This window comes from Leopardus geoffroyi, chromosome D2 (genome assembly GCF_018350155.1).
Source record: "Leopardus geoffroyi isolate Oge1 chromosome D2, O.geoffroyi_Oge1_pat1.0, whole genome shotgun sequence".
NCBI lineage: Eukaryota > Metazoa > Chordata > Mammalia > Carnivora > Felidae > Leopardus > Leopardus geoffroyi.
The window spans coordinates 59,355,832-59,381,086 of NC_059334.1; the positions used below are offsets into that span (position 1 = coordinate 59,355,832).

Consider the following 25,255-nt stretch of genomic DNA (forward strand, 5'->3'; position numbering starts at 1 on the left):
CTGAGAAGTCTTTTGAAGACAACATGATTTTAAATTCTCTTCCTTCTACTATCCTTAGATAAGCCACACAAAGTTAATACCTATGTTTCTCCAGTGCCTTACATTGACTCCACAGGATAATGGCCAAATAGAAGATATTAAGAAACACTAAGAGAACTAAAATACAAGTCAAATGCTATATCTACCAAAATAATGTAAAGTATTGTACAGATTCCAAAGGAGTTTGCTTGGTGTGAGGAAAGGGATGCTTTCTAAAGGAGGCAATTATGAGCTATACTTTGGAAAGGATAGAAAATTAGAACAAGAAAAGATTGAAAGAAGAAAGGTTCTTCTAGGTAGAAAACAAGGTAGGCAGAGGGGTAGAAAGAGATGACCATAACCAAAGAATATAAACAACCCAGTTCAAATGTACCTAAAATGATGCCCCTTATAATAGGAGATAAGGCTACAAGGTGACCAAGGCAGATTCTGAACATCAATGTAAGGGTTTGGACTTTATTCAATAAGCAAAGAGGAACTATGGAAGGCTTTCTAAATTGAGAATCTGATAAGCTCAGAATTGTTAAAACATCCAAAGGATAAATCTGACAAAATAATTGAATATGTAATTGGAAGAGAAGGAACAGACAAGCCACTCCACCTAGGTAACTAAAAAGGTGATAGTACAAGAGGCATAGGAAAAGCTATAGGAGATTTAATGGAGCAAATGTGTTCAGTTTTTAATAAATTAAGTCTTGAGTGCCCGTGGGACCATCAAGGATAGTTATAGAGCAGTGATTAAACACTACAGAAAAGTCACAAATGAGGAAATAAATTTGGAAGTGATCCATATTCAGTTTATAGTTAAAGTTATACAACTAAAGAAATTACTAAAGAAAAGGAAGAAAAAGTAATATGGAAAAAGAAAAAAATTAGGAGAGAGAGACACTTAGGGTATAGTTACACTTAGGGGCATAAAAGAGGAGGCAAAGAAGGAATAATTAAATACTTCTGTTTTACCATTACCTTCAGTGGCAAGTTCAGTATATTTTTTTCAACTTTCCTATATATTTAGAATTCTTCATAATATATAGTTAGAAAACCATGCAATCAGACTCTCTGAATTTTTTAAAAGAAAGAAGTATTCTAGTAACTGTTTTGATTTTTTTTCTTTTTTTAAGTGAAAACCAAACACACATCATTCCTTCTTTGAACAATGTAACACCTTAGAAAATGTTCTACAATAGCAAACTATTTTTGCAGTACATGCTTCTGTGTTCATGGTATTCCCCTGCCTATCTTTTCCCCTGTTAATTCTCCTCTTACTTATCTTTTTTTTTTTTTTTTCTTTTGAGAGAGAATGCACAAGGTGGGTAAGGGGCAGAGGGTGAGAGAATCTCAAGCAGGCTCCATGCCCAGCATGGAGCCCAATGTGGGGCTTGATCCCACGACCCCAGGATCATGACCTAAGCTGAAATCAAGAGCCAGGTGTTCAACTGACTGAGCCATCCAGGCACCTCAATTAACCCTTACTTATCTTTCAAAATTCAGTCCTATTATCATGTCTAGGAAGTATCTCTGAATTAATTAATAGTATCCTACACATACCTTATCCTGTACAACCTCACAATAGTGAGCTTTTGAATAAGATATTACTGTACCTGGGCTATAAATAAAATACAATAAATAAATATCTGCCCAGATTCACAGATAGGTAAATAGTGATTCTACAAACTGAAGTCTACTGACCAGAAGACATACAAAGCAGACTCTTTCTCTATGCTCTATAAGAAGCAGATGCTCGCTCACAGATTCCACAGAGTGGAAATGATGCTATGATTACCATGACAAATCTGAAAAAATCTGGGATAAAAGATAAAAATTTTCAGGGGCAACAAAGAACTAAAAGGTGTTATCAAATCCTGCTGGGCTAACACACTGAGGAATGATTCACTCCTTGGCACAATAAAAGAAAGCCAAATCAAGAAGGCAGGTAACTTTTCAGTGTTAGCCAAGAATGACATCGACAGAGCCCCAAGTTCCTATTTAATAAAGTATGCCAAGATTACAGTAAAACCTTACACATTATAATTTCTCATTTCAATTTTTCAAAAAATAAAATTTAGCCCCATGCCCAACTGGCCTCCTTCCACCTGCAGGACGGCCTTGATCGCTCACAGCCAAGCCCTCACCACAGATTCTGCCCCTTCATGTTTCCAATTTTAGAAACCCTATCTACTACTACTCAATCAAATAGTTATGGAAAGACTGCATATGAGAATCGTTTCTGGGTATACAGCATAATAGAGCCTCTCATTTCTATCAATGAATATTTACTGAGAACCTGGTACATGCCCTGCTTTGTACAGAACACTGGGGTAGAGTGGTAGTAGGGTGAGCAAGTGTTAATAAAAGTAGTAAGAACCATCCCAGCATTAAAGAAGAAGATAACCTATATGGAGAGACATGAGTGGAAGATGGGAAACAATTAGAAAATATAGCAAATATGATTATATGACAAACTATGTGACAGAGATCAATCAGAGAAAAGGAGAGTCGAATATGTGCCAGTGTAGCTGAGGAGATACAGAGACAGAGATCATTCTGGGCAGAGGACAGCATCTATCAGAGCACAAAAATGGATAATGTGCTTCATGGCATAAGGAGCAGTGACAAGTGAAGTAAAGGGTAAGAGAAGCAGGTCTGGGGCAAGCACTTGGTTGGATGGAATTGCATGCGCAAAGCTCCAAAAGCCAGGGAGATCAGTTTAGACTTGACTTGGCAGTCAAGAAGAAGAAATATGTTGGATTCTTAGACAGGAGAATAAAAAAGCATTTTCAGAAGATGAGATGGGAAGTTCATGCTGCATGGATTGTAGGATGGGGAGGAGGTATAGAGGCATGAAAGCCAGACAGGACATTTCCTCACCAAACCAAATCCCCTAACATTATACCTAAATGAACGAGATCCAATGGCACCAATACGAGGAAGGGGAAAATCCAAAAGATGTTTTTTGAGAGTAATCAACAAAGACCACTTAGAAGTAAAACTAAGGGGTGCCTGGGTGGCTCAGTCAGTTAAGCGTCTGACTTTGGCTCAGGTCATGATCTCACGGTTTGGGAGTTCAAGCCCCGCGTCAGCTGTGCTGACAGCTCAAAGCCTGGAGCCTGTTTCAGATTCTGTGTCTCCATCACTCTCTGCCCCTCCCCCACTTGTGCTCTGTCTCTAAGTCTCTGTCAAAAACAAATAAACATTAAAAAAAAAAAAAAAAAGAAGTAAAACTGAGAAGGGGCGCCTGGGTGGCTCAGTCGGTTAAGCGTCCGACTCTTGATTTCAGCTCAGGTCATGATTTCACAGTTCCTGAGTTTGACCTCCATGTTGGGCTCTGTACTGGCAACATGCAGCTTGCTTGGGATTCTCTCTTTCCCTCTCTCTCTGTCCCTCCCCCGCTCATGTTCTCTTGCTCTTTCTCTCTCTAAAATAAATAAATAAACATTTTTTTAAAAAAAGAAGTAAAACTGAGAAGGCTTACTAAAGAAATAAAAGCAGATCAGCTCTAAGAATATCATTTTCTTTTCAAATAAGCATCAGGAAAAGATTACCAAAATATATTTATGCTTATTTCCAGACAAATTTGTTAACTTCAATGCAAGTCTAATGAAGTAGACCACATTCAAACTAACCTTCAAATTCAGAATGTGATCCATTAATAGAAAACATCTTGGCTGCTTCAAAGTGAGATCAACAGGTCCTCCTCTTTGCTGAGGATCCCAATTCAGCATCAACTGAAGCCAGTTTTCCATGGGCTCTACTATTAAACTAGAAAGTATACAAAAAATAGGGTGAAAATCTTTATGTTCCAATTTTCCTTTAGTATTCTAAAAAAAGTAATTTTATAGGTTTCCCATGTCCTTTCTCATGACTCATCTGTGCCATTTTGTATCTTACTTTCAAGTAATTCATGAAATGACAAACTTTTTTTTCCATAAAAAACAACCCCAAACCTACATATGTAAGTACTAGCAACTTCACTAGATGAGCCCAGTTCAATTTTCCAAGGAACCCATTTACTTCAGTATCCCAAAAGTCTTCTTAAAGCAGGAGTTCTTGTTTCCACTAGACCTGTGCCGTCCAATATGGTAGCCTCTAGTCACAAGTGGCTATTTGCACTTATACTTATGTTAATTAAAATGAAATAAAATTTAAAATTAAGTTCTTCTATCACACTACAACCTTTCAAGTGCTCTATAGCCTCATTTGGCTATCACGGATATAAAACTTTCATCATCACAGAAAGTTCTACTGCACAATACTACTTGAAACAGACAACAACTCTACTGTTCTTTTATAACCCAAAGAACCAAGAGGTGAACTTCCTCAACTACAATATACTTACCTACAAAGGCTATTTGGTTGAGGTAAATGGCTACTAAACCGAACTTCTCCTGTCATCTCTTCACATGCAAATATACACTTTGGATCCTTCTTCTTAATCTTCTCATGCCTATAATACAAGTTACCTCATTGACAACCTGATTCTCACAAACATTTTAAGATTTTTTGCCATGTAGTTTTATTCAATTATGTATTTAAAAGGTAATTACACCATATAAAGAGGGATGGAAGAAAAAAAAGCATGTAACTTAAAATTTCCATTCCCATTAAGACACCAAAGTTCTCTCCCATTTCTTACCAGGTAAATGGCTGCAGATGATGCAAAAAGGGCCTATATCCAGCAATACATTCAAACACCATGGTCCCAAAGCTCCAATAATCAACAGTAGCTGTATAAGGCTTGTTCTCAAAGAGCTCTGGGGCCTTAAAAAGGGAAAAAAAAAAAAAAAAAAAAAAAGCTTTAAGTGTCAATACTATAAGAGAAAAGCTACTTTATTTTTGACCTACTATATTCATGACCTTCAGAAATAAGAACATGAATCCTGTACACTTAAATTCAAAGAAACAATACATGTCTCACCAGATATTGCAGTGTTCCCACAAAAGACGTACACAGACTTCCTTGATCAACATCTTTGGCATATCCCAGATCAATTATTTTATGCATAATCTGCAATATAGTAAGTATTAAATGACTGAGAAATTTGAAAGGGAAAGGCAACAGTGTCCTTATAAGGCTCTGGAGAGGGTGGTGAGAAAGAGCTTGGGCTCTGGAATATGACAAACATATTTCAAGCCTGAGCTCCACCACTTATGTGATCTTGATCAAGTTACTTAACTTCTCTTACCATTGTATTTAGTTTCCCAAATAATGGTATTACCAACAATCCTTACTTCACCAGAATTGTTATTAGGATTCGATGAAATAATAAAAAAAAAGAAGAATTTAACACAGTGCCTGATACATGGTAAAAATTAAGTATAGACTGGCTATTAATTTTTATTTTGGTATATTCAAAATAAACTTGATCCATTAACCCACAAGGCAAAGGTAAGGATGACTTCCAAACTTGAAAAAGCATCATACCACTGAATGAGTAAAGACCTATCTAACTTCCAGAATATCCTGAAGCCTTTAGATACAAAGAAAGCAGAAATGGTTGGTTGCCAAGCATACACGAAAGGCTCCTAAAAGAAGAAGCACCAGTAAGATTTCATCACCTCCAACTGACCACCACGTATCATTCACTAAAGACCACACAATCCAATTCAAGGTTCAGACTCTTGGCTTTACATCTTTATTAGTATGGAACCTGGGTGCTAGCTGCAAAAAAACTATTCAAATTATTCTGATAAATACAAGTATTCCAGAAGTCAATTCACAATTTCTGGGTCTTCTCATGATGACCCATTTAAGAATCTGAAAAATCAAGGTTTTGAATTTTACTTAAATATAGAACTTAGGACTTTTGGGGGAGGAGAATGAATTTATTCTTTCTTAAGTAAGAAATGCAGTTAAGTAAACATATTTTTCCCCCTTAAAGTAAATCTAGGATGTATGTGTGGGTGCTGGATGTTCTATGTAAGGGATTAACAAATTATTTTTACTCACTATCTATTATCTCTACTAGATACTCTGTTAGAAAACAGAAGTGAGCAAGATAAGTGTTCTGTCTCTAATGAAGCCCCTGTGTTAGCAGAGGAGACAAACAACTAAACACAAAACCACAGTTCAGTGTTGTAAGGGCTGGGATAGAAAAAGTATAAAATGCTGTGGAAGGGCACAAACTTCAAACACTAATTACACCAAGGAGACCGTATTCAAATGGCATGTAATATTTCTTCAGGTTTCACCTACCTTTCCACCAACATCCTGAAGAACTATGTTTTCAGGTTTTAGATCACGATGTATGATTTTGTTTTCATGCAAATATCGGATCCCAGACCCTAAATAAAATTTAAAATGTATTTTGAGGTAACAGAAACACTGAATTAAAAATAAATTCATCTCAGGGAGCCTGGGTGGCTCAGTCGGTTAAGTGTCCAACTCTTGATTTCAGTCAAGTCATGATCTCACAGTCATGAGATGGAGCCCCGCCTTGGGCTCCATGTTGGGTGTGGAGCCTGCTTAAGATTCTCTCTCCCCCTCTCTCTCTCCGTCTGCCTCTTCCCTACTCACAAGCTCGCTCTCTCTCTCTCTCTCTCTCTCAATAAATAAATAAATAAATAAATAAATAGATAGACAGATAAATAAACTCACATTTTGTACAAATCTGCTCTGACAATCAAACTTTTTGAAGTTTTTTTTTTTTCTTTTTATTTAAGTAATCTCTACATCCAACATAGGGCTCAAATTCATGACTCTGAGCCAGCCAGGCACCCATCTGATGCTCAAATTTACACAGACCATCATAACTATATGATTAATGATATTATAGCAGTTAAGATTCTCTCCGCAGAAAATCTAAGAACATTAAACAATACTGCAGAATTATATATATGCTCCTTTATGAGAATGAACATTAAAAAATGGAACAAGGAATTGAGAAAATCCTTATTGATCAATTGAGAAAATCCCTCTAGTTTTCCTTCCCACCTAAATCACCCTCTTCAACTAGACTTGGTCTCCATGACCTAGGAAAAGAGGCAAAATCAAAATATACAGGGAAACATATCCTTGGCTTCTGAGCTTATTCCATGGGCCTAAGTGAAGATAATTTTAGGGATTTTTCAGCAGTAATTCTGATTAAAAAGAAATTTCATCCTAAGAGTTGACTTGAAAACCTATGACCATGAGATGCAATGCCACTGGTAAATAAAATTACTATGTGAAGCACACAGGAAGGGAGAGTAAAATTGAATAAGGTCATTTCACACTATTTTTTTTATCTGTAATTGGAACATCTATTAGTCAAAAATGGACTCCTAGCAAAAAACAAAAAATTTAATATCCTAGTTTTAGTATCAGCAACAACAGTTAAATTTTTCTAATTTCTTATAGATTGTAAAAATGTAGGCTTTGTGCAGTACATCAAAGATTCTCCTTAATTCTCAATATGTAGAAACTTTTATAAACCAAATTAAATTATGATGGTATTTTCAAACTGATTACATACCTATATCACTCAGTAAAGAAAGTATCTGGCTTTCTTTAAGCCCACAGCAATTTTCTGGTTTGTTGAGTAGCTGAAGAAAAAAAAAAAGACGTCTAAAAATGTATAATGTCAATATAGCTTGTCAGTAGTAGCAATACATTAATCACTATACTTTAATAGAATATTCAAATAAGAAGTTATAATTAAGAAAATATAAGAGGGGGAAAACTACCAAAACCATACTGAGGACTTTATGTTAAGACTTACATAAATAAAGATAAAGGAGGAAAGTCTCTGAAACTAAAAAAGGCTGGACAAAACCTCACACATATAAAAGTAGCCATAGGGCATATTTAAAATGAGATAAGGAAGATTTGCAATAGAAAAAACAACTTGTTTGTTTGTTTGTTTGTTTTTGAAAACAACTTCTTTATAAACACCTTAGAACATTGGTATTTTGGTCTAACACCATCAATCCAGTCCCATCCTGCAAACACCACCACCTACAAAAAGACACAAATGTTCCCAGTAAAGGGCCATACAGTAAATACTTTAGGCTTTACAGGCCACACGGTCTCTGTCACAACTGCTCAACTCTGATGGTATAGTAAGAAAGCAGCCATAAGTACAGGTAACAGACCACAGTTTACTGACCTTATTCTAGACTATCATATTAAATATGATTCAAATATGGCTAAGGTTCATGATTTACGAACTCATCATCTTAAAACATCCACACTACCTTCCGGAGATCTCCGCCAGAACAGTATTCCATTGCTAGAAGAGGAACATCATTAATTAAAAAATTCAACTCCTCAGGTACATCACAGGCCTTTACAACGTTGGCATGGTTCAACCTAACAAGAAGGAGAAAATATTATAATTAAAAAATTTTTTCCAATGAAAAGGGATTGGATTTGAAATGGTAGTTAATTGGGGGGCAGTGAGGGGAAGAAAGGCTGGCATTATTTATAATAAATAATGTCATAATCCTACTATAGGTAGATTTATTAATAGTCTCATCACACAGGAGAAAACTGAAGCACAAACCGGCTAAGTAATATAGGATCACACAGAAAGGAGGTGGTCAAGTAAGGATTCGAATCTGGTAGTATGGCTCCAAAGCCTGTATCATATTGGTTCTCTCATAATCACTTACAATGTCACGCTGGGGTGGTATATTAAAATTATGGCATGTTTCCTTCTAGTTTCAATCTGTACATAAACACATTTTAAAATAAATGTTAAATCTCACTATATACTGTTTTCTAACACCTTTTTTTTAACTTAACAATATATCATCCCAGGTATTATCAGCATCATCAGCATCATCAGCATCATCAGCATGCAATGGATCTCAAAACTGGAATACATTACCAGCTCCTAGGGACCTAGGGAAACAGACTCTCCATGTGTAGAGCCTGAGAATTTATATTGTTAGCAAAGTTTCCTGGTCATTCTGCCAGACAGCCAAGTTTGAGTGCCATTTAAGTGAACTGAGAAAAGACACTGGAGTCAGAAAGTACTTATTTCAATTCTAGACTTCATTAGCTACCAGTTGTATGACTCTATGAGCTTCAACCTCCTCATCTATAAAATCAGGATAATACCTAAACACACAGGGTATCTGTGACAAATGGAAGGATTATTTGTAAAGCACTTAACACACTACTTGTGCAGGTTTTAAAACATGCCCACTTCTTCCTTTAAGAGCTTAATTCTTCTCCTTCCCTTGAGTGTAGGCTGTATGTACTTGGTGACTCATTTCTAACAAACAGAATGTTGTAGAAAAGATATTACTTCTGAGGAAAGATCATAAAAGATGTCTGCTTTCACCTTGCTCTCTCTCTCAGATCACTCACTTTGGGGAAAACTAGCTGCCATGTCATGAAAATATCCAAGCTTCACTACACAGAGCCCATATGATGAGCAACTGATACCTCTAGTCAACAGCCGTATAAATTAGCTTGGAAGTGGATACTCCAGCCCCACTCAAGCCTTTGGATGACTGCAGCTCCAGTCAACATTTTGGGATTTTTCAGGAGGGATGTTCTGAGAACCACTAAGCTAAGTCACTCACAAATTCCTAAACCACAGAAACTGTGAGACACTAAATGTTTGTCTTTTTTTTTTTTTTTTAATTTATTTAAGTAATCTCTACACCCAATGTGGGGCTTGAACTCATGACCCCAATGTCACGAGTCACATGCTCTTCCAATGGAGCCAGTCAGGCACCCCTAAATGTCTGTCATTTTTTTTTTTACTTTTAATGTGCCTCAATTTATATTAAAAAAAATTTTAATGCTTATTTTTGAGAGAGGGATACAGAGAGAGAGAGACAGAGTGCAAGCAGGGGAGTGGCAGAAAGAGACGGAGACACAGAATCTGAAGTAGGCTCCAGGCTCTGAGCTGTCAGCACAGAGCCTGATGTGGGGCTCAAACTCATGAACCACGAGATCATGACTAACTGAACCACCCAGGCACCCCAATGTTTGTCATTTTAAGCCACTAAGTTTTGGGGTAATTGTGTACAAAGCAATAGATACACTATTCAACAAAAGTAAAGAGAGTAGTAATTATATTTAACTAGAAAGTATAATAGATGAACACTGCCCAATATTCAAAACAAAAAGATTCTGCTCTCAGAGAACGGAGTCTGATAATATCTAGCTGACTTTTAAAACTAAACCTACTTAATCATAAAGTGATGTTATTATTTGAAATAGAACATATATATTTGATAAGAAAGAAAAAAAAATATGTTCCCAAAAAGATCCTGAGAAGAATGTATTTCTACCCTCCTTCCCTATGATGACATCTGGCTAGGCTGCAGAACTAGGGAAATATAAGTCATCAAATACACTTACTTCTTCATGATCTGGATTTCATGGCACCACCGTTCTCTGTTTTTGGTACTTAGTTCTACACGACATGACTTAATTGCTATTTTGACATCAAGTTCCTGCCAAAATAGAAAATCAACATAGAAAAATATATTAATTAGGTTCTTGTGCAGATTTGCTTGTCATCAAAGACATGCCAATCTGGGGAAACAAAACTCTTTAGCTTTACTAATTAAGCAGATTTATCCAAGGCGCTCTTGAGCCATGCTTTTGCTAGGTAAACACTGAGTCGATTAAACCAATGCTTTAAAACTGACCTTCACCTCAGCCTCCATAATATGAAAATCCACAGCAAACATCATACTCAATAGGAAAAAACTGAGAGCTTTTCCTCTAAGGTCAGGAACAAGACAAGGATGTCCATTCCCACCGCTTTTATTCAACACAGTCCTAGCCATAGTAATCAGACCACAAAAAGAAATAAAAGGCATCCAAATTAGCAAGGAAGAAGTAAAACTTTTACTATTTGCAGACGACATGACACTATACACAGGAAACCCTAAAGATGCCACAAAAAAAACCTACCATAACTAATAAATGAATTCAGTAAAGTCACAGGATATAAAATCAATATTCAGAAATCTGTTGCATCTCCATACACTAATAATGAAGCGGCAGAAAGAGAAATTAAGAAAACAATCACGTTTAGGGGCACCTGGGTAGCTCAGACGGTTAAGCGTCCAACTTCAGCTCAGGTCATGATCTCATGGTTCATGGGTTCGAGCCCCAAATTGGGCTCTGTGCTGACAGCTCAGAGCCTAGAGCCTGCTTCAGATTCTGTGTCTCCCTCTCTCTCTGTCCCTCCCCCACTCGTGCTCTACCTCTCTCTCAAAAATAAAAACATTAAAAAAAATTTTTTTAGAAAGAAAACAATCCCGTTTACAAATGCACCAAAAATAATAAAATACCTAGGAATAAACTTAACCAAAGAGGTGAAAGACCTGTACTCTGAAAACTATAAAACATTGATGAAAGAAATTAAGGACAACACAAAGAAATCAAAAGACATTCCATGCCCATGCACTGGAAGAACAAATATTGTTAAATTGTCTATACTACACAAAGAAATCTACAGACTTAATGCAATCCCTATCAAAATACCAACAGCATTTTCATAGAACTAGAACAAATAATCCTAAAACTTGTATGGAACCACAAAAGACTTTGAATAGTCAAAGCAATCTTGAAAAATGAAAATAAAATTGGAGGTATCATGATTTCAGATTTCAAGTTATATTCAAAGCTGTAGTAACCAAAACAGAATGGTATTGGCACAAAAATAGATACATAGATACATACATAGATCAATGGAACAAGATCCCAGAAATAAACCCACGATTATATGCTCAATTAATCTACGACAAAGGAGGCAAGAATACGCATTGGGAAAAAGATAGTCTCTTCAACAAATGGTGTTAGGAAAACTGGACAGTTACAAAAGAATGAAACTGGACCACTTTCTTACACCATAAGCAAAAATAAATTCAAAATGGATTAGACATAAATGTGAGACCTGAAACCATAAAAATCCTGAAAGAGAACACAGGCAGTACTTTCTCTGACATCAGCCACAGAAACATTTTTCTTGATATGTCTCCTGAGGAAAGGGAAATCAAAGAAAAAACTATTAGGACTGTATCAAAATTAAAAGCTTCTGCACAGCAAAGGAAACAACAAAACTAAAAGGTAACCTATTGAATGGGAGAAGATATTTGTAAGTGACATATCTGATAAATGGTTAGTATCCAAAACATGTAAAAACTGATATACTTGAACACACAAAAGACAAATAATCCAATTAAAAAATAAGCAGAGGAGGAGGCCCCCCCCCAAAAAATAAGCAGAAGACATGATTAGACAGTTCCCCAAAGAAGACACACAGATGGCCAATAGATATGTGAAAAGGTGCTCAACATCACTCATCATCAGGGAAATGCAAATCAAAACTACAATGAGATATCATCTCACACCTGTCAGGATGGCTAAAATAAAAAATACAAGAAACAACAAGTACTGGCAAGGAGATGAAGAAAAACCCCGTGCACTGTTGGTGGGAATGCAAACTCGTGCAACCACTGTGGAAAATAGTATAGAGGTACCTCAAAAAGTTAACAGAACTACCCTACGAAGAAGTAATTCCACTACTGGGTATTTACCCCCAAAATACAAAAACACTAATTCAAAGGGATACAGGCACCCCTATGTTTACTACAGCATTATTTACAATAGCCAAATTATGGAAGCAGCTCAAATGTCCATCAATAGGTAAATGGATAAGGAAGATGTGGTATACAATGGAATATTAGTCATAAAAAAAGGAATGAAATCTGGCCATTTTCAACAACATGGATGGAGCTAGAGAATATAATGCTAAATGAAATGTCAGTCAGAGAAAGGCACATACCATATGATTTCACTCATATATGGAATTTAAGAAACAAAACAAGCAAAGAAAGACAAACCAAGAAACATACTCTCAACTACAGAGAACAAATTCATGGTTACTAGAAGGGGAGGTGGGTGGAAGGATGGGTGAAATAGATAGATGATGGGGATTAAAGAGTACACATCATAATAAGCACTGAATAATGTACAGAGTTGTTGAATCACTATAATGTACACCTGAAACTAACATAACACTGTATGTTAACTATACTGAAATTAAAATTAAAAACATAATAAAAAATTTTTTAAAAAAGACAGGAGAGAAAATCGTAACAGGTCAAATGCCCAAGAAGATCAGACAGACATATATATTTTTTCTCTCAGAGGAAAAAAAAAGAAAAGTCCTCTTGTATTAACATATTTAGAGTTGACGATTTTAATAAGAATTAAAGGAACACTTCTTTATAGAGTGAACTCAAACCTCTTTCACTTTTTTCAGCGATTTAAGAAAAAGTCACACCTATCACCAAGGTACTTAGGGAACTAACAATTTTTGTTTAGAAATACTCAGAAAAGTTACAAGTTATGAAAAGTGAGACTCTGAGGTCTTAAGTTGGCTTGAGAAGAAAAAAATCAATCAAATTTCAAACACATCAAAGCACACAAGTGAAGTGACTAAGGCTGATCCCATTACAGGTCTCTCTCTTTAGAACACTGTCTCCTACATACGGCTAGAAAATTACAAAGACTTGTCTCCCCAACAAACTCCTTTTTGGGCTTAGTCAAAATAGCTAACAAGGACCCCAGCCTTCAGCATAACTGGAATGAAAAGGATAATTCAGGGCTACCTGGCCTTACCAGCAAGAAATAGTTTTAATATGACCAAACCTAACAACAACAACTCCAAAATTTGTTCCTAATCTTTACATTTCAAATGATATTTAAAAAATACTAACAATGGTTATACTTCTGTTTCTATAACTATAAAATGAACCTAATAGCTCTTGCCTTGGCCTAGTCATTTAGCCAATTCTGACTGAAATTAAGTCCAACCTGATGCACATTACAGGGAACAGCCAGACTTCATCACATTCTGGCAACAGTAAAAATGCAGGCCAGGAATAGCAGTCAGGACCAAACAGGAGGAAAAAAATATAGTATATGGATGAGGAAGCAAGATATAGGTTGTATGGAATATTCTAAATGGGAGCAGAGGGATGGTGAGGGGAACAAGCTAGAGATAAAACAGTCCATGTACAGAGAAAGAAGAAAGGAATTAGGACACACTACAATCTAGCCTAACTACAGTCCTCACTCCCTTCAATCTTTCTTTTGTTTTGAGCAGGCACCTGGCTCTAGCTGGGTCCCATGTAAGCTTTTACCACCATGGAGACAATGCGGTACAACCATGAACAACATTAAGCCCTTAAAAATGGGAATATTCCAGAGACAGATAGTGGCGACTGTTGCATAACAATGTGAATGTACAGAATGCCACAGAACTGTACATTTAAAAATGGCAAAAATGGTAAACGTTATTTCTATTTTACCACAATAAAAATTTGGAAAATACAAAGTTAAATTAGTTTGTAAAATATTTCTCAGAGCTTTTAAGATGCTAATGTGGATTATGATTCTCCAAATGAAACAATAGTACATGCAGCATTTACCCAATGTATTTGACCACAGTATCCTTTTTTCAAAGCATTTCACAGGATTAGTTTTTCCAAATACACTTTGAGAAGTGCTACTCTGTTCCCTAGGAAGAATTCTTTGGTTATTTTTATCATGTTTCCATATAACTTTATAAATAACTTTGTTATATAGGTTACCACATTGTACTTGAGTGTTTCTGTATTTGCCCCTCTCACTACACTTGAAATCTACTTAAAGGCAGCAAATACTACTTTCGTTGACCTGGGTACCATCAGCACCCAGCATAATAATCAGATAAATAAACCATCTCATATCCTTTTCTCTTCCTCATTGTGATTTAAGTGATGTAGACAAAATACTGAGATGTGGCTTCTACTAAAACCCAAGGATCTTGAAATTTGTTATGGGCCAATTCTAAGTCTGGCTTGGAAAAGTAATGATGCTGTTAGCACAGAGTATTTCTTCTCTTTTCACTATAGCCCCAGGCATCAAATGTCCCAGTTTGGGGGAAGGGCCAGTCTAGACACGTGGAAAGTTCCTGAGAGATTTCTAAGATTCTAGAAGAACCCAAATCTCTTCCATTTAGAAAGTAATGAATTCTAGGGCACCTGGGTGGCTCAGTTGGTTAAGCGTCCAACTCTTGTTTCAGCTCAGGTCATGATCTCACGGTTTGTGAGTTCAAGCCCCATGTCGGACTCTGTGCTGGGAGCGCAGAGACTGCTTGGGATCCTCTCTATCTCCCTTTCTCTCTGCCCCTCCCCTGTTTGCTCTTGTGCTCACGCTCTCTCTCTCTCAAAATAAATAAATAAACTTAAAAAAAAGTAATGAATTCCATAGAGACAGAAAGTAGAAAGGTGATTGCTAGGTGGCAGGGGAAGGAGGAAATGGGGAGGTATTGTTTAATGGGTACAGAGTTTCAGTTTGGTAAGATGAAAAAGTTGTGGAAATGGACGGTGGCGATGGTTGCACACCAACGTGAATGTACTTAATGCCACTGAACTGTACACTGAAAATAGCTAAAAACGGTAAATTTTACATTATATACTTTACCACAACTTTGTTAAAAAAGTGATGTGTAGGGGCGCCTGGGTGGCGCAGTCGGTTAAGCGTCCGACTTCAGCCAGGTCACGATCTCGCGGTCTGTGAGTTCGAGCCCCGCGTCAGGCTCAGAACTGACTGGGCTGATGGCTCAGAGCCTGGAGCCTGTTTCTGATTCTGTGTCTCCCTCTCTCTCTGCCCCTCCCCCGTTCATGGTCTGTCTCTCTCTGTCCCAAAAATAAATAAACGTTGAAAAAAAAAAAAAAAAAGTGATGTGTTGATCTATCCCCAGTCAAGGACCAAGAAAAGCAGTCACAAAAGCATGCTAATAAGCATATATTTTTTCTTTTCTTATGACCAGGCTTAGATAACAAGGCCACAGGCAACATTCCACTGGAAGTACTTGGCTCCCCCTTCTCTCTTGGAGTGCCTTATGTCTTCTCTGATGGTGAAAATTATTAAATTTACTGCTTATCTTGCTGTCAAAGTGCTTAATGCCTTAGTCCTTCACCTCCCATTCTCCCTCTCTCCAAGATTGCCTCCTATGCTCAATCTAGAAAGCTGCTTCACAAAACTTCCTCAGTTCTATCAGTGACATTTGCCACTGTGCCCCACAAGCATGTCTATTCCTCCCAGATACTCCCATCTCGCCCCCCCCTACTCCTTAAGACAGCAAATCTTGAATTCAAGTCTCTATTCACAGGCCGATTGCAAACATTTTAATAATATTTTCATTGCTCATCCTGCCCCATGTTTTTCACTCAGATTTACCTTTTACAAACAAACACTTCCAGGAACACCACTTTTATCTGGACATTTCCTTTTTTAAGGTCAATTAATAATGGTTAAGATGATGATAATAGTAACAACACAGCAGCAGCAGGAGCTAACATTTGAGGGCTTATCTTAGGCCAGGTTCTGTACTTAGTTTTACAAACATTATCTTATTTAACTCTCAAACAGACCCATGATGTATATAATTATTATAACCATTTTACAGATGACAAAACAAAGGCTATCCTGCAAGGATTATTAGTCAAGGGTCTATATCTCTAAAAGATTTATAAGTTATTCAGAAGAGCATGACCCTCCTCAAAGGGCAATGCGTTAGGTGGTGGGGATGTGCAATTGCTCATTTTTCTGGGGAAAGGGTTCATAGCTTTTATAGGTATGTCGAAAGATGCATAGCTCAAACGTGATTATTAACTGCTGCTCCAATGGTTAAACATTTACAACTAAATCAAAGCAAAATTCTTGAGTCTGATGTTAACGGTCTTCCACCCACTAGAGCACCTCACACCCAATCTACTTCCTTCCCTTAGGAAGCCATGATCATTTCACCAGCTGATCCTCACACTGTTCCCTACCCAGAAGGCATCCCCAAATCTGAAGCCTACCCGATGCTTCCAAAAGCTTAACTGGGGACCCACCATGAAACCTTCCTTGTCTACTCCAAACCCCTACAGATATCAAGTAGCCTCCAAGCACACGCATGAACACACACATTCCAACAGACAGCCCCCTTCCTCACCCATTCGTGCTCACAATACAAAGTCTTATGTGCATCTGCCTCGCACACCCCGACACTCTACATTCAGAGACACACATACGCACCGTCACACCCGGTAAACAATTTCTCACATCTTGACATCCGTACCAAAAGTTCCCCCTCAGAGCTCTATCTCACACACACTGACCCGGGACCTCAGATACAACCTCGGACTCAGTCACCAGACTCGCAAGCACAGTATCACACACTCACTCACACAGGCTCACCGGACCACAGTGCTGTCCAAAGGCTCACCGACAATCCCTCATGTACTGAGTGTCACTGTGTTCCAAAGACGCTCTGACAAACACCCACCGCCGCTCCCTCTCGCGCCCCACCTCACCCGATGCTGGTACAGGCAGACATTCCCGAAGCCGCCGGTGCCCAGCCGCTCGCGCATCTCCCAGGGCCCGCCCGCACCCGGCCGCAGCCCTGGGGGCCGCTCCATGGGGCGGGAGGGCAAGCGACCTCAGGTTCCGCCGCTGTTCCGAGGCCGGTTCCGGGCCGCCGAGGCTCGCGCGTCTCTCTTCTCGCGAGAAGTTATGCGTCACTTCCGGTAACGGCCACAGGAAAAGCTCTACCCAGGCTTCTCCTGGAGGCGGTCCAGCTAGCGACCAGAGAGGGAGTGTGGGAGGTCGTTTTCAGTCCGTTAAGCCCTCTGGGCATTTTCCTGGCTGAGAGAACCCACATGTTATTCGAGTCTTCAAAACCATAAGCTGTCCAATCCTTTCAAGTCATTTTCTAAATTTCACATCGTCTCCACCCCGTGTACATTTTACCTTTCTTCAAACCTCTGCCATCTATCCTCCAACCACCACCCGCTGAACTGGCGTTGGCAAAAACCATCAATGATTCAAATATTGCGGAATCCGAAAAACTAGAAAGAATCCTGCACTAGTAGGCCCACTGATGCATTAAGTTTTATAGTCCTTTTATTTTTTAATGACTGATCATCTGCCATAGACAAGTCAGGCTCAGCTCTTTGTACACCTGTTCCAGGAAATCACTAAAGACAAGGATGTGACGCTGTTGTGGAGTAAAGAATGTAACTCCTGATTTCGGGAGCTTTCCCCTAAATTCCTCACAGCACTTGCAGTCAAGCAGTCTTCCATTTATGGGTTTGCCAGCGCGGTAGCTGCTCATTGCGGGATTGTTTTTGATGTGTGATGCAGGGCTTCAGAGGCAAGCTTCAGGAATGCTGCTGGTGCAACAAGAAGTGCTTCCCAGTGGTGGATAGCTGTAGCATAGAAGAACCAGCTTTCCATCTTCACTGAGTCGGTCATGTGCCTCAGCCTCACAGAACTTGGGAATCTAGTCGGTCACTCCAAGTATAACAATCAGGGTGGAGTCCAGTTCTCTGAAGAGAACTGTTATCAGTTGCGTTAGGTGGTCATTTGAACCCCTTTGAGATCATGTGCGCTTGGACCATGGTTTGCACAGCCCCATGTGTGGTGATCTCAGTACTTAAACTCCAATTAACATTTTGTGACCCACAATTGTGTCACAACAGATGTCAGTCATATCCTGAGATGCATTAAAGGTGGATACAGCACGCACACCACACCAATGTTGCTGGCTGCTCTGAAAGCATTGAATTGGCTTCTGGCAGAGTACATGTGTCTACTGATTCAGAATCCCTGAATAGTGCAACCCGAATGTCAAGCACTGCATGGCACAAACCATGTCATGCTGTTTACGTGTGGTGGCAGATTCTGGGGGCCCACATGTACTTAATTGCCATGGAGCTGGAGTATCAGATGTGGAAGTGATGGCAAATGGTACCTCCCAAACATGGAGTTGGGCAGACTGCACAGATAATTGTAGTACCAATTGCCCCTAACAGTGTAAAGCCCTTTGTCTGTTAGGTGTACTGCAAGCTGGCATGGGAGTGTGTCTGATCTCCACTGGTGGGGCCGAATTCTTGGAACACTCGCTTGGAAAAGCTAGGGAGGGATGCTGAGGACCTGAGGATACTGATGAGTGGCTGACCCTAAAGTAGCCATATTTGCAGGAACCAGGTTGTTTCTCATAGTTCACTCTTTGAACATCCCCATTCTCAGGGATGCTGCATAGCTTGTTTTTAAATCCTGGGATGGTTAGCATCAGGCTTCATGATCTTCCAACTCTGAGAGTCTGTTTTTTCATGTGTAAAATGGAGGTAACAATACTTACCTCAGAGACATTTTCTGAGGATTAACACTGTCTGGGCCATAAATGTCCCAATATAAAGGAACAATTATCTTTCTTTTGGCTTCCAAGATATAGTATTCCCCTGTGATCTTTCCCTCTCTCTTCTCCATGTACTTGTGGATAACTCTATTTCCAAGGACCCCTTAAACATGGATATGTTTTAGGAGTCATCTTCATCTTAGGACTGTATTTACCCTTATTTTCATCATTGTCATCATTTCAGCTACGGCCTATACCCTGATGATCCCCAAGCATTATCACCAACCCAGGTCTCCATGCATTTAGAACTGCCTGACAACATACTACGACTCAACACATCCAAAGAAGCAGAACTTCTTTTCTTAAAATCTGTCCCTTCTCTTCCCAATTAGACTGTAAACTCTGGGATAACAGGGACCATGTTGGGACATGACCATACTCCTGGAGCCTAGAAAAATGCCTGGCACATAGGAGTTCAGTATTTGCTAAAGGGCCGAAAGAGCTCTTTTATATCAATAAGATGAATGTTTTAAGACAAAAATGGCAAAGGCTTTGGGTCCTTCTTCACCCTTGACTGTTCAGGGAGAAGCCACCTGTTAGATCCCGGGATAACAGCTGGCCTAAAGCCCCAGTCCATATTACACACACACACACACACACACACACACACACACACACACACACCTTCATCTCAGTGGTATAGGTAATATGAACATAAGATGATTCCCATCATGGAAAAGCATTTGGATTTTATTTGATAGTTTAAATGGTTTTGAAAATGCTGATTAACACAAGCTGTACTTGGAGCAGGAAGACAGACATGCTTATTTTAACACAGGATTTTCATCCTAGAAATATTTTCAAAAAAATATTCAATCTTAGGCCTCTTGCTGCAGGTAGGTTCCATGGGAATGCACAAAAAAGAGGCAGAGAAACAGTCCCCATGGGAGACTGTAAGTTCTTTTAAAAACAGGCTACTACTACTTCCTGTCAAGGTCATAAAGTGCCTTTTCCCTTTGCTTAGTCATCCAGAGTAAAGTCAAAAGGCTCAAAGTCTTTCCGGAAGCGGCGAGCCAGCATCTCCTCCTCTTCCTTGCTGACCTGACATTGCCTCCAGTCAGACTTGTCAGGAATATTAAGGATGGCTTCGCTGGCCAGTACCTCCCTGCAGAAATAAGTAAAAATGGACAGTATTAGCCAGAAGCCCTCCTCTCTCTATTTCTCTCCAGCTAGAGAGCTCTCCTCAGCATTACCCAAAGAAGGTATGCAAATTCTTCTTTGTTCAGACCATTTTCTCTTGCCCTGAGTGCCATCCCTGCTATTCTATCAAAATAATACTCATTTTAAGCGACCAGCTCAGGTCCTACCTCCTTCCTAAACCTTCAAATCCTATTTATTTCTCTCTCTCTCTTCAACAATTTGGAACTACATTATTCATACTTAGAGGAGCAATACTGACACAGTACAAAGAAGACAGGCCCTGGTGTCAGAAACATCAGAGGCTTACTTCCATTCCTAGCTCAACCACTTGCTGTCTCTGACTTGAATGGATTACTTCATTGCTGAGTCTTGATTTCCTCACCTATGAAATGCACAATAAAGTTTTGTGAGGTATGGAGATAACACAATCCAGGCACCAAACAAGTTATGAATATATCTTGTCTTAAACTCTAGTTTTGTCATCCCAATTAGAACATGAGTTTGCTGAGGGCATGGTGCAGATCAGGCCTAGTATCCTACCTCACTGACTTTCTGCCTCTCTTAGAAGACTCAGGCATACATAGGCACAACAGCACAGGCTCAATATCAACAACTTATCTTGGCTCTCGAGGCTAAGGAATAACTACATACTAACACATACACTCACATACAGGCTACCTTCTAATTGTCACTGCTCTACATTTTTATTTATTTTTACTCATTTTGATATATTAGAAATAACTCTATTTGGGGCACCTGGCTGGTCTAGTTCAGTCGGTAGAGTGTATGATACTTGGTCTCAGGGTTGTGAGTTTGAGCCCCACTGGATGTAGAGATTACTTAAAATAATAAAATCTTTTTTTTAAAAACGTAATCCAGTAGATATGATTTTTTAAATTGTTTATTTATTTTTGAGAGGGAGAGAGAGTGTGAGTGGGGAAGAGGCAGAGAGAGAGGGAGACAGGATCCGAAGCGGCCTCTGTGCCGATAGCAGAGAGCCTGACAGAGGGCTCAAACTCATGAACCATGAGATCATGACTTGCACTGAAATCAAGAATCGGATGCTTAATCAACTGAGTCACCCAGGTGCCCCCCCCCCCTCCACCGCCCAACAAATAAAATCTTTAGGGGCATCTGAGTGGCTTAGTCAAGTGTCCACCTTTGGCTCAGGAGAGCCAAAATAAATCACGAGTTTTCTAAAAGTTACAGGATCTGTGCTCAAGTTCTAGGTCCCTGGGCAAGCTTGAGCCTACTTTTCACCTATAAAATGAAGACAGAACCACCTCTCTTATACAGCGGGGAGAAAAATGTCTTTTCAAGTACTTTGTTAACTATAAAATGCTATATAACTGTATACTGGTATTTTGAAAAATAGTCAATGTTGAAAATACAACAAACTAATGAGCACAAAATCATTGAGAGAATCTCTCTTGCAGGCTTATGTGCCAGTGTGTATCTGCAATTATGTGCCTATGGCATCAGTGTCCACATCTGCATCTGTTGCTAAGGCAACAACAAAAGATAATGTCAGATGTTTGAAGTCCCTAATCATACCTACTCTCACTTATCAGTATCTTTTTGAAAATGTAGATAACTGTATTTCCTGGACTTACCCAATGGTAGCAGTCTCTTGGAGGCTTCCCAAGTTAGTCCAAGAAGCGTTCAAAGTTGACTCAAAGCTCAATTCTTTTTTTTTTTAAGAGAGAGAGAGTGGTGGAGGAGCAGAGGGAGAGAGCCTCAAGCAGGTTCCGCACCCAGCAAAGAACCCTACACAGGGCTCGATCTCATGACCATGAGATCATGTCTTGGGCCCAAATCAACAGTCATTTAACCAACTGAGCCACGCAGGCACCCTAAAGCTCAGTTTGAACTAGGGAAGGAAACAACTACACATCAGACAATAGCATCACATAACCTGTTCTGCACATCTTTTTGCTTCTCCATACTCTATCTTCACATTTTTTGCTCTCCATACTCTATTCTTTCTAGCCAGCAACTTTCTGTCTTCTGTCAGCCTAGATGATGCCACTCCCTACATGGTTTCACAGTCATGTTCTGTCTGATATGAGGAACATAAATGAAGCCTCATCTAGGCCTTAGGACACTACAGAATAAGGAGGTTAAAATCTCATGTTTAGGAGATCAACGTACCTGGGTTCGAACCTACCATATGTGCTCAGGGGCAAGCTACCTAATCCCTCTAGAGCCATATTGTCCACTTACAGGATTCACTAGCCAGATATAGCCATTTAAACTTTAATCCTAATTAAAATCAAGTTAAAAATTTAGTTCCTCAGTAGCCACATGTGGCTAGTGATTACTGTATAGGACAGTGCAGATATAAAGCATTTCCATCATGGCAAGTTCTACGGATACAGCTCTAGAGCCTCATTTTCCATTTTGGTAAAGTGGGATGACAGTACCTATCTTACAGAATTGGGAAGATTAAATGAGGCAATGCGTGTAAAGCTCTTGCAACAGTACATATGCTCCATTAATGGTAGCACTTCAGTCCTTTGGGCCAGAAGGCCCACACCCCGACATTTTCCCTCTAAATCTCTCAGGCTCAGTGTCAACCTTTTCTTAAAGCCTTTCACAAAATAGAAATAACTCTCCCTTTTCTGAATTTCTAAAGTTCACTGTTCCTCAGAACTTTGTTACGGTACTTTTCACATTCTGCACTACATTACTGCCACGTAAGCAAATATGTGACTTGCCCTAAGACAAGGTTCCTTGGGGCAAGGATTGTTTCCTGTTTGGCTTTTTATTCAACTGTCTATGCAGCCCACTAATCTGTTCATAATAGATCTTGGGAAAATACATTTAAAATAAGGAAAAGTATACAAACCTTCCAAACTGCAAAGGAAAATTCTTTTTAATTCTATGGAAAAGCTTCTCTCCTGTGTCAAGTTCAACATAAAAATATGCTGCTCCTGGCTGTGCAATCTAGAGTGAACAGAGTTGTATGAGTACATATCATAGTACTTTAAAAATGTGAAACCTAGCTCATCTCTTTTAAGCTTTAATTTGGCAACAAATTCAGCCCAGAAGTCCAAGAAAAAGGATGTGAACAGTACAGACCCCAAGGTACTTAGTGGAACAGAGTTTTGCAAAGATATTACAAAGATCCTCCCAGTGGAACTTCGAAGTTCCTGCCTTAGGAAAGATCTAATTTTTTGCTCTTCCCAGGAATGACTAAGGCATTGCTTTAATGCCATCCTCATCACCAGTCTAATCAGCATCCCATGCCCTAGGTCCAAACTGTCTACCTGCCTATTGAACATTTTTGGAATGCCTTGATAGTACCTCAGGCTCGACATATCAGAAACCACATTTTTACTACTCCCGGAACGTCCTTCCCCTCCTGTTTTACCTGCTTGATGTCAGAGTGTTCTGGGATTTCCAACAGTTCTATCTGTTGTTGCTCTGCCTGGGTAACGAAGGCATCTTTAATGTCATCAGTAGTGCAGCGGCTGAGTGGCACAGGAATGACCTGAGGTGGGGGGGTGAGGTGGGTAGATAGGAGAAACTCTTTGTACAGGTCCCAGAGAAGTCATGCCTCCTGCACAGTCCCCGAGAAGTAGCAAATCCATCATAGGGGTGGACAAATACCCCTCAGCAGAGATTTTCCTCAAGCCAGCCAGGCTTGTGTCAGCCTGTCTGTAAGGACTTAAACTTATGAGATAGCTTGCCACATGTGGGAGCCAATCCCTGATGCAGGAAAGGCTAGAGAGAGATCTCTCTGTCATCAAGCCCTTGCCAGCTCCTATATAATATATGTGGCAGCGTCAGGCCCATTTGAAAATTTAACAAATGTGCCAGAAAGAAAACCACCACAACCACAAACGAATTATCCATAAACAGTCTCCAAATTTCTGAGCTGATAACCCCATCAAAGCTCTGGGACTATTTCTCACCTTTAAGACTTCACTTATGCTGGGCCTCACACAAATACCTACTCTGTTCCAACTCTACCTAACAAGGCCCAAATGTTTCTTGAAGTCTTCCTCAACTATCCCTTCCTTTTCTAAACAAAGCACTTACTAACTGTGTTGGCCCACTCATACGGACCATGCACTTCCCTGTGGAATCTCTGGATTTATTACCAGAGACTCTTTAACCTTTTAAATGAACACTATTCAAGTATTAATATGAAAATTTGTAGTAGGTATTTTCAATATTAACCATTTAAATATTAAAATTTTAAGTATTTCATTTCAGATTGGAATCCTGTATTTAAATATTCAATAATAGGGGCGCCTGGGTGGCGCAGTCGGTTAAGCGTCCGACTTCAGCCAGGTCACGATCTCGCGGTCCGTGAGTTCGAGCCCCGCGTCGGGCTCTGGGCTGATGGCTCAGAGCCTGGAGCCTGTTTCCGATTCTGTGTCTCCCTCTCTCTCTGCCCCTCCCCCGTTCATGCTCTGTCTCTCTCTGTCCCAAAAAAATAAATAAACGTTGAAAAAAAAAAATAAATTAAAAAAAAAAAAAAATAAATATTCAATAATAAATAATAGATGTCATTTAAATATTTGTCAACATCCATGTCCTCATAGGGCCTTCCAAGTCCCTGGGTGGAGACCACCTACCTGTAGCTGGAGGTGATGGCTCTTATAATTTCTCTCAAACAGAACACACCGTTTCCCTCGACTCTTAAAGAACCGCCTCAGTGTCACCTTGTACTTCTCCACCTCTTCCACCACCTCAGCTGAAAGCTCCACCACTGACTGGTAGTGCCCAATGGGTAGGATGAGGACGTGGTCATCAGATAAGCCTCCTTTGGCCAGGGCAAGGTAGCACTAAAGAGAAAGCACACAGAATCAAGATACCAATGCCACAGGTATGATTCTTCAGGGAGAAAAGCCTATACAAAGAGTGAGCATGAGGGT

At 39.3% G+C, this 25,255-nt stretch overlaps 2 protein-coding genes and 1 non-coding gene across 13 annotated transcripts in view; all 3 read right to left on the minus strand.

Moving 5' to 3' along the window:
* The window catches only part of CHUK (component of inhibitor of nuclear factor kappa B kinase complex), a 41,901-nt gene extending 24,373 nt beyond the window's left edge, over positions 1 to 17,528 (minus strand). For 8 of the 11 annotated variants that reach the window (XR_006701648.1, XR_006701647.1, XM_045438556.1 and 5 more), the window contains exons 1-9: positions 17,344 to 17,514; positions 10,337 to 10,431; positions 8,212 to 8,326; positions 7,491 to 7,560; positions 6,233 to 6,321; positions 4,955 to 5,044; positions 4,673 to 4,797; positions 4,376 to 4,483; positions 3,663 to 3,798 (exon numbers count right to left, since the gene is read on the minus strand). Coding sequence is in view for 9 of the 11 variants with exons in the window: in XM_045438556.1 (XP_045294512.1) it covers positions 3,663 to 3,798; positions 4,376 to 4,483; positions 4,673 to 4,797; positions 4,955 to 5,044; positions 6,233 to 6,321; positions 7,491 to 7,560; positions 8,212 to 8,326; positions 10,337 to 10,431; positions 17,344 to 17,448 (933 nt within the window). In the remaining 2 variants the exon portion in view is untranslated. Of the gene's footprint in view, positions 1 to 3,662; positions 3,799 to 4,375; positions 4,484 to 4,672; positions 4,798 to 4,954; positions 5,045 to 6,232; positions 6,322 to 7,490; positions 7,561 to 8,211; positions 8,327 to 10,336; positions 10,432 to 17,343 lie in introns of all 11 variants that reach the window. The other 3 variants (XM_045438560.1, XM_045438559.1, XM_045438555.1) reach the window with 2 other exon arrangements.
* Positions 17,529 to 19,898: 2,370 nt separating this feature from the next.
* CWF19L1 (CWF19 like cell cycle control factor 1) overlaps positions 19,899 to 25,255 on the minus strand; it is a 34,746-nt gene continuing 29,389 nt past the window's right edge. Inside the window, exons 11-14 of the mRNA XM_045438567.1 lie at positions 24,956 to 25,165; positions 23,743 to 23,862; positions 23,218 to 23,315; positions 19,899 to 20,334 (exon numbers count right to left, since the gene is read on the minus strand). Of these exons, the coding sequence (XP_045294523.1) occupies positions 20,190 to 20,334; positions 23,218 to 23,315; positions 23,743 to 23,862; positions 24,956 to 25,165 (573 nt within the window). The 3' untranslated portion in view covers positions 19,899 to 20,189. The remainder of the gene's footprint in view (positions 20,335 to 23,217; positions 23,316 to 23,742; positions 23,863 to 24,955; positions 25,166 to 25,255) is intronic.
* On the minus strand, positions 24,063 to 24,210 carry LOC123577608. Its single transcript, XR_006701960.1, has one exon. It is a non-coding gene; the product is annotated as a small nucleolar RNA SNORA12 (small nucleolar RNA).